Below are 9,088 nucleotides of genomic sequence, written 5' to 3'. Positions count from 1 at the left end.
TGAGACTGAGGGTACGTCTACACTGCCACCCTAGTTCAAACTAGGGTGGCTAATGTATGCATTCGAACTTGCAAATGAAGCCCGGGATTTAAATATCCCGGGCTTAATTTGCATGTAAACCTCATTCCACGAGGAATAACGGGGCTGCCAACAAAGGGCTTTGATGTCGACAGGGGGAACGTCCAGACTAGCGCGCTGAGCAGACAAACAGCTAATCAGCTGTCTGTCGGCTCAGCGTGGCAGCCATGCAAATGTAAATGAAGCCGCGATCATTCAAATCGCGGCTTCATTTCCCTTTGCCAAAACAACAAATCTACATGGCTCCGTCGATGGAGCCATGTAGTGTAGATGTACCCCAGCTGTGATCTTACCCGCCTAGGTCCCCATCCACCAGCATGGCCACTGTAGCGGTGGCTGGGAGCCCTGGGGCTCTTTGAATCATCAGGCCCCAGGCAGAAGCCCCTTTGCCCTCCCCCCCAGTTAGCTGTCCCGTGCTGTGGGCAACCCCCAGTGAAGGCGCTGTCATGTCAGTGAGAGGTCATGAAGAGAGCCCCGAACCTGGGACAGCAGCACAATCAAGGGCTTTCCCCGCGGAGTGTGAAGAGAGAGCAGAACCAGCAGCTGCCTCCCTCCCAGATGGCTGAGGGAACGCCAGCATAAGGACGGGCTTTCCCTGCCGCTCTCATTGGCTGGAGTTGCAGCCAATGGGATCAGCAGGAGATTATATTGGGACCCATGAGGGCATGGAGCCAGGTAAGCAGCCCCTTCCAAGCCCAGACCCTGCACCCCAACCCACCTTGTTCCCTCCCAAGACCTTGCACCCCCAGCTTATGCCAGGGCTGGCAAAAGATAACCTGCCAGCCGGATGCGGCCCGCAAGAGCGTCAGCCGACCCCCTGCCTGCCCACCCGGCAATGAGGAAAGCCGGCTTGAGGACCATGCATGTGTGGCTGAACGCTGAGAGCCCTGAGGGAGGGGAGCGTCTCATGCTGCCCCCTTCCCCAGGAGCTCCCATTGGCCAGTTTTGGCCAATTGCAGGACAGGCAGCATGGGAAGTGCCCCTCCTCCCTCGGGCTTACCGCATTCAGTTCAGAGCAGTAAACATGGCTCCTCCTGCAGCTCCCCTGATCAGGTAGAGGGGCTGGGAGCCAGGTAAGGTCCCACAGTCACAGTCTGTGGCACCCCTACCCCTCCCGCCCCCAACCCTCTGCCCCTCCACCCCATGTAATTCAAACGTTCCGCAATCCTGCCACAGTCCCCATACACCTTCCCAGACACTGCATCTCCTCCTATGCCCCACCTCAGGTCACAACTCCCTCCCATTCTCTGCACCCCTGTCCACTGTCCCTGGTCACAGTCCAAATCCCTGAACCCCCTCCTGTACTCCTGCCCCAGGTTATAACTCCCTCCCCTACCCTGAACATAAGAACATAAGAACGGCCAGACTGGGTCAGACCAACGGTCCATCTAGCCCAGTAGCCTGTCTGCTGACAGTGGCCAATACCAGATACCCCAGAGGGAGGGAACACAATAGGTAATCCTCACGTGATCCCTCCTCTGTCATCCATTTCCAGACAAACAGAGGCTAGGGACACCATTCCTACCCATCCTGCCTAATAGCCATTGGTGGACCTAACCTCCATGAATCTATCTAGCTCTTTCTTGAATCCTGTTGAAATCCTATTCTTCATCATATCCTCTGGCAAGGAGTTCCACAGGTTGACTGTGTGCTGAGTGAAGAAAAACTTCCTTTTGTTTGTGTTAAACCTGCTGCCTATTCATTTAATTTGGTGACCCCTAGTTCTTATATTGTGGGAATAGGTAAATAACTTTTCCTTATTCCCTTTTTCCACACCAGTCATGATTTTATAGACCTCTATCATACAGACCTTAGTCTCTTCAGGTATGTCTACACTACCACCATAGTTTGAACTAGGGTGGTTAATGTAGTCGTAAGGAGTTGCAAATGAAGCCCGGGATTTGAATTTCCCGGGCTTCATTTGCATAAAGCCGGGAGCCGCCATTTTTAAATGTCCGCTAGTGCGGACTCCGTGCCATGCGCGTACACGCGGCACGGACTAGGTAGTTCGGACTAGGCTTCCTAGTCCGAACTACCGTTACTCCTCGTGAAGCCTAGTCCGAACTACCTAGTCCGTGCCGCGTGTAGCCGCACGGCATGGAGTCCGCACTAGCGGACATTTAAAAATGGCGGCACCCGGATTTATGCAAATAAAGCCCGGGAAATTCAAACCCTGGGCTTCATTTGCAACTCCATATGACTGCATTAACCACCCTAGTTCGAACTAGGGTGGTAGTGTAGACATACCCTTCTTTTCTAAGCTGAAGAGTTCCAGTCTTTTTAATTTCTCTTCATATGGGACCCGTTCCAAATCCCTCATCATTTTTGTTGCCCTTTTCTGCACCATCTCCACTGCCAATATATCTTTTTTGAGATGAGGTGACCACATCTGTATGCAGTACTCACCCTGCACCGCCTCCTGCACTCCTGCCCCAGGTTACAACACTCCCCCCCAGACCCAGCTCTCTCTTCTCCTACACCCCACCCCTGGGCCAGAATCCTCTCCTGCACCCATAGCCCTCCCAGACTCTGCACCCAAACTCCCTCCCACAGCGCACTCCCCAGTCCCTTACCCCAACCTCCTTTTTGCACCCAACCTCCATCCCAGACCCTCACACCTCTTCCATTCATAATGGAATGTGCAGCCAAATTCCTGGAGTGCCCCCTCCCATCAAAAATTATTGCCCAACCCTACTCTGCACCCTCCCCCCTGGCCAGACACCCTATCCCAACCCTCTCCTGAACCCTCCCTTGCTCCTGCATCTCCCCCCTGGCCAGACATTTACCCCCACTCTGGTCCTGCATCCATCGCTGCTCTTGCTCCCTCTCCCCAGCCAGACACTCTCAGTCCAGTCTGTTTCTGCACTCCACCTCCCACCCAGATCCTGTACCCCTTCCACTCACCTGCACCCTGCCCCGCACACTGAACCCCTCCTTGGTGTCCCCACCCCAGAGACTAAGGAGGTCCATGAAGTCCACTACCTCCAGAGTGACAGACCCCCCTCCCACGCTTTATGAACTGGACTCATGGACATGATTACATAACTCAAAGGTGCTTTGAGCGAATTATTTCATGTAACCCATCGATCTGCATGTCATGAGCTGCCGGTTCTGTTTATCGTACTTTGATATGTGTATCATTTGTGTGTGGAAAATTAGACACAGGGGCTGTGTCTAGACTGCCCACTTCTTCCAGAAAAGCAGCCGCTTTTCCAGAAAAACCTGCCAGCTGTCTACACTGGCTGCTTGAATTTCCGCAAAAGCACTGATGATCTCATGTAAGATTGTCAGTGCTTCTGCGGAAATACTATGCTGCTCCCATTCAGGCAAAAGTCTTTTTCCGAAAAACTTTTGTGCAAAAGGGCCAGTGTAGACAGCTCAGATTTGTTTTCCGCAAAAAAGCCCCGATCTCAAAAATGGCGATCGGGGCTTTTTGGCAGAAAAACGCGTCTAGATTGGCCATGGATGCTTTTCCGCAAAAAGTGCTTTTGCGGAAAAGCGTCCTGCCAATCTAGACGTGCTTTTCCGAAAATGCTTTTAACAGAAAACTTTTCCGTTAAAAGCATTTTCGGAAAATCATACCAGTGTAGACGTAGCCAGGTAGTGGGGAATAATTTGTGAGTTTCCAACGTGTGAATGGGAGACTTGGAGGGTGTTTCCTGCAACTTCAAGATGAGCCACTGTTCAGCAATCTTTTGTCCTTAAGTCCTAGCAGTGGTTGGTAGGGAGGGGCCTCAGCTCCTTAACAAAAGGAATAGGAAAGCAGAGGCCTAGATCTTTTGGCTGGGCTGCACCTGAAGGAACGAGCCAGGGACCCCAGGGTAGAAGAGAGCCCTGGTTTGGAGGGTCATCCTCCTTGATTGGATCCACCTCGTCGTTTCCAGCCTGATTCTGACCTGCATATTTATACCTGCCTCTGGAAATTTCCACTACATGCATCTGCAGAAGTGGTTCTTATGCTCCAACACTTCAGTTAGTCTATAAGGGTATGTCTAGACTACAGGGTTTTGTTGACAGAAGTTTTGTCGACAGATACTGTCGACAAAACTTCTGTCGACAAAGAGCGTCTAGAATACATCCAGTTCTGTCGACAAAGCAAGCCACTTTGTCGACATAACAGTGTGGACGCAAAGGACAGTGTAGATGCAATAATGCCTTCTATCGACAGAACTCTGTCAACAAAAGGCGTTCTAATGTAAGAATTCAGTGCTTCTTGCGCAAATACTTTGACGCTCCCACTCAGGGATAAGTACTCTAGAGCAAAAATACTTGCTCAAGAGGGCCAGTATAGACAGACACCTTAATTTTTTGTTCAAGAAAGCCTGATGGCTAAAATGGCTATCGGAGCTTTCTTGCGCAAAAGCGCATCTATACTGGGCACCGATGCTTTTGTGCAAAAGCACTTATTGTGCAAAAGCATCCATGCCAATCTAGACGCTCTTTTGCGGAAATACTTTTAACGGAAATACTTTTCCGTTAAAAGTATGTCCGCAAAATCATGCCAGTCTAGATGCAGCCCTAGAGTTTCTTTTTAAGTAAATTTAGCTTTTTCATTGTCTCCTAACTGTGTCAAATTTTTACACTTCCCTTTGATTTTTAATAGTTTATATTTAACCCAGAACTATCCTGTATTTGGCTTTTGTTTGTTTGTTTTAGCTCTGCTGCTGCTTGATTTTTCACTCGTGATTCCAAGGTTGATCAGTCAGTGCAAAATTCTGATGAGTGCAACTTTATGGTTCTATTGTAGGTGCTGTTTATCATCTTCCTTCAGAGCTAATGGACTGGAAAGTATATGATTACTTCATGTGGTCTAAATACATTATTCTGCTTCTTTTGTAATGCAGACAAAACTATTTTGAACACATCTTCCTTTTCTTGCAGTCAAATATTTTTTTTCTCCCACTAGCAACTGCCTAATTTTTTTCCCAGGATTTATTTTCTTCTTAATATACTTAATAAATGGCAGAGGTGTGTAATGACTTCTATGTTTCAGTTTTCACAAAGAAGATTGGTGGTGATTGGATGCCAAACATAGTGAATGCCAGTGAAAATGGGAAAGGATCAGAAGGTAAAATAAGGAAAGAATAAATTAAAAGACATTAGAAAAGTTAGATATCTTCAAGTCAACAGACCCTGATGAAATGTATTCTAGACTATACTGGGATCTGACTTAGGAGATATCTGAGCCATTACAGATTATATGTGATAACTCAGGCTGTGTCCAGACTCAGGGTTTTTTTCGGGAAAAGTAGCCTTTTCCCGAAAAAAACTTCCCCTGCGTCCAGACTCAAGCCGCGTTCTTTCGAAATTATTTCGAAAGAACGCGGCTTTTCTTTCGATGGCGGTAAACCTCATTTCACGAGGAAGAACGCCTTCTTTCGAAAGTTCCTCTTTCGAAAGAAGGCGTTCTTCAATGTAAATAGGGCTTCCTCGAAAGAGAGCATCCAGACTCACTGGGTGCTCTCTTTCGAAAAAGCGGATTGCTCTTTCGAAAGATCCGCCTGCAGTCTAGATGCTTTCGAAAGAGCCTCTTTCGAAAGAAGCCTGCAGTCTAGACATAGCCTCAGGGAAGATGGGAGAGAGTCCAGAAGACTGAAAAAGGGCAAATATTGGTTCCATCTGTCAAAAGGGAAGTAAGGACAACTTAGGAAACTAACAGACCGGCTTAACTTCTGTACCAGGAAAGACAATGGAGAAAATTATTAAGGAATCAATTTGCAAACATCTAGAAGATAACAAAGTAACAAGAAATAGCATAGGTTTGCCCAGAATATATTATGTCATACCAACCTGATAGCTTTCTTTGACCCGGTAACAAACCGTGTGGATAAGGGAGAAGCTGTAGATTTGGTACATCTAGAACTTAGTAAGGTTTTTGATACAGTCTCACGTTACCTTGTTATTAACAAACTTGGGAAATGCAGCCTAGATGGAGGAAGATACAAGGAGGAGGGAGAAAAAATATCCTCCACGACCTGCAGTGATAGGACAAAAAGGAATGGGTTTAATTGTGGCAAGGAGGGGTTAGGTGAGACATTAGGAAAAACTTCCTACCTGTCAGGGTGGTGGAACACTGGAATAAATTGCCTAGGGAGGTTGTGGAATCTCCATTGCTGGAGATGAGACAAACATCTATCTATCCTCATACACCCCATCGATCTATCTGCCTATCAGGGATGGTACAGGTGGTACTCATGTAACATGGGCAGATGCTATCTGCCTCTGAGTGGAATCAAACCTGAAACATCTAGCCCTTAGTGCATAATCTTCTACTGGTAACTAAGGAGGTGGGGCAGACTCATTGTTGTATCTGTACGTGTTCTAAGTGCTACTAGATGGGATACCACATCCAGAAGGTATGGTCTTGCCATAGGCCCAGGGGATTGTACTTGAAGGCTACTCAAGGTCCCTTCCAATGTCAATATTCTATGGTTCTCTGTAGGTTTTCCCCTCCGCAACTCCTGTCTTCACTTTGACATTGAGTTGGGCTTTTAGCCAAGGTTGTGCTCTTTGTTGTCCGTGGAATCGTTGCAAATGTGAATGTGAAAATACTCAGACATACTTGACCATTTTCATTTCCAATTACCTTGCTAACCTACTCTTCCCCATCAGTCTGGCTGATAATTTTCCTGACTGTAGAGAATGAACTCTGTGGAAGAACTAAGTGTGTATAGATATTACTGGCTGGGAACTCTTCTCTGTTTCTTCGATGGAATGTAATTGATTCAATGTGTTTATTTTCCTGGAATCTCTTGTATGCCTCTATGTTTGCCTCTTCTCTTAACTAAAGAATCCCAGACTTTTCAGTTTATCTGCATTGGGTAGTATCCCCCCTTTTTATAGCCTATCTGCAGTATTCTTCTCAGAGACTGGTTGGTCAACATTGAATAGAATAGAGACAGTTGTTCACAATTAATCTCCAAGAAAAACGAAAAAGTTAATGTTCAGTATGTGGAGGGTGACCAATCTGCATCTCCCCTGACAACAGCTTGCAGTGTTTTATTGAATATCTCATATTAACACGGTCTCTCCAACCAGGTATTTCCATTTTGTGACCATCACCCTAGACCAATAAATATACAAGAAGATAGGGGAAAGGACGACACATGCAGTAGACACTGTTCTGCCTCCAAGCTGGACACCTTCTTACCTAACCAATGTCAGCTTCCAACATGACCAACTTCACCAACCCCTCCACCTTCATCCTGCTGGGCATTCCTGGCTTAGAGACAGCCCATGTCTGGATCTCCATCCCCTTCTGCACCATGTACTCCATAACCATTTTGGGAAACTCCGTCATCCTCTTCATGGTGACGAGGGACCTGAGCCTCCATGGGCCCATGTACTATTTCCTCAGCATGCTGGCCTTCACTGACCTGGTCCTGTCCACATCCACCCTGCCCAAAATGCTGAGCATCTTCTGGTTCAATTCCAGGGAGATCGATTTCAATGCTTGCCTCACCCAGATGTATTTCCTTCGCTGCTCCTCCATGATGGAGTCTGGGATCTTCGTGGCCATGGCATTTGATCGCTATGTGGCCATCTGCCATCCCCTGAGACACTGCACCATCCTGACAAACCATGTGGTGGCCAAGATTTGTCTGGCTGTGGTACTGCGTGGTGGTATGCTGGTGCTGCCTTACCCATTTCTGACAAGGCGCTGGCCATACTGCAGATCCAACATCATCCCCCACACATACTGTGAGCACATGGCTGTGGTGAAGCTGGCTTGCGCTGATACCCGCATCAGTAACTACTACGGCCTCTTTGTGGCATTTATTGTGCCTGGTGTGGATGTGTTTTTTATCGCCATCTCCTATACCGAGATCCTCAGGGCCATCTTCTGCCTTCCCAAAAAGGATGCCCGAATCAAAACTTTTGGGACATGCATCTCCCATCTCTGTGCCATCTTAGCCTTTTACATTCCAATTATTTTTTCCTCCCTTACGTACCGTTTTGGCCAAAATATTGCCCTATGGGTCCATGTTTTCATTGCCAATTTCTATCTTCTAGTGCCCCCCATGTTAAATCCCATCATTTATGGGGTGAGGACCAAACAGCTGCAGAAGAGTCTGTTTCAACTTGTTACTTGTAAAGGGACCTAAAGTTATCTCCTGGCGCTCTGGCTTTCACACTGACCTCCATGCACATGGTGTAGGACCTTCTTCCCTAAACCATTGACTGGAGCGTCAAGGAGACATTAAATCATTTCAAGGCCTTACTAGAATTTGTCAGCATGACAAACTTATGGAATCAGTCCAAATGCAACCCATTAACTCATAGCATTGCCACCTTTTATTTGTTCATAGAATCACTGAATCATAGAACACTAGAACTGAAAAGGACCTCATAAGGTCATCGAGTCCAGTCCTCAGCCCTCATGTCAGGACCAAGCACCATCTAGATCATCCCTGATAGATGTCTGTCCAACCTCCTCTTCAATATCTCCAGTAATGATTCTACAAGCTCCCTAGGCAATTTATTTCATTGTTTAACCACACTGAGAGGTAGGAAGTTTTTCCTAATGTCCAGCCTAAACTCCTATCACTGAACTTTAAGCCCATTGCTTCTTGTCCTATCCTCAGAGGCCAAGAAGAACAATTTTTCTCCCTTCTCCTTATTACACCCTTTTAGATACTTTGAAAATAGCTATCATGTCCCCCCTCGGTCTTCTCTTTTCTAAACTAAACAAGCCCAGTTCTTTCAGTCTTCCCTCATAGATCAAGTTTTCTAGACCTTTCATCATTTTTGTTGCTCTTCTCTGGACTTTCTCCAATTTCTCCACATCTTCCTTGAAATGTAGTGCCTGGAATTGGACACAATATTCCAACTGAGTCTTAATTTTACAGGTTAACTGGGAAGAAATTCTTCCCCTTTCTTTATCTTTCAATGTGCTTCCTGTTCATGTTGCCCCTAGTTCACATGTTATGTAAAGGAATAAGTAACATTTTGTTATTCACTTTCTCCACACTTGTTACCATTTTATGGACCTCCCTCATATTCACCCTTA

At 46.8% G+C, this 9,088-nt stretch overlaps 1 protein-coding gene across 1 annotated transcript; it reads left to right on the top strand.

Annotated features, from left to right (window-relative positions):
• The first annotated feature begins 7,235 nt into the window (after window positions 1–7,235).
• Window positions 7,236–8,183, top strand: LOC102458715 (olfactory receptor 52K2-like). Its single transcript, XM_006111291.4, has one exon. The coding sequence runs from the start codon at window positions 7,236–7,238 to the stop codon at window positions 8,181–8,183; it is 948 nt and encodes a 315-aa protein (XP_006111353.4).
• Window positions 8,184–9,088: the final 905 nt, after the last annotated feature.

This window comes from Pelodiscus sinensis, chromosome 1 (assembly GCF_049634645.1).
Source record: "Pelodiscus sinensis isolate JC-2024 chromosome 1, ASM4963464v1, whole genome shotgun sequence".
Lineage (NCBI taxonomy): Eukaryota > Metazoa > Chordata > Testudines > Trionychidae > Pelodiscus > Pelodiscus sinensis.
This window is presented reverse-complemented; position numbering and strand designations above follow the sequence as displayed.

Bases quoted from the DNA above. Each gene is read 5' to 3' on its own strand.
- LOC102458715 (XM_006111291.4), top strand. From the start codon at position 7,236: ATGTCAGCTTCCAACATGACCAACTTCACCAACCCCTCCACCTTCATC.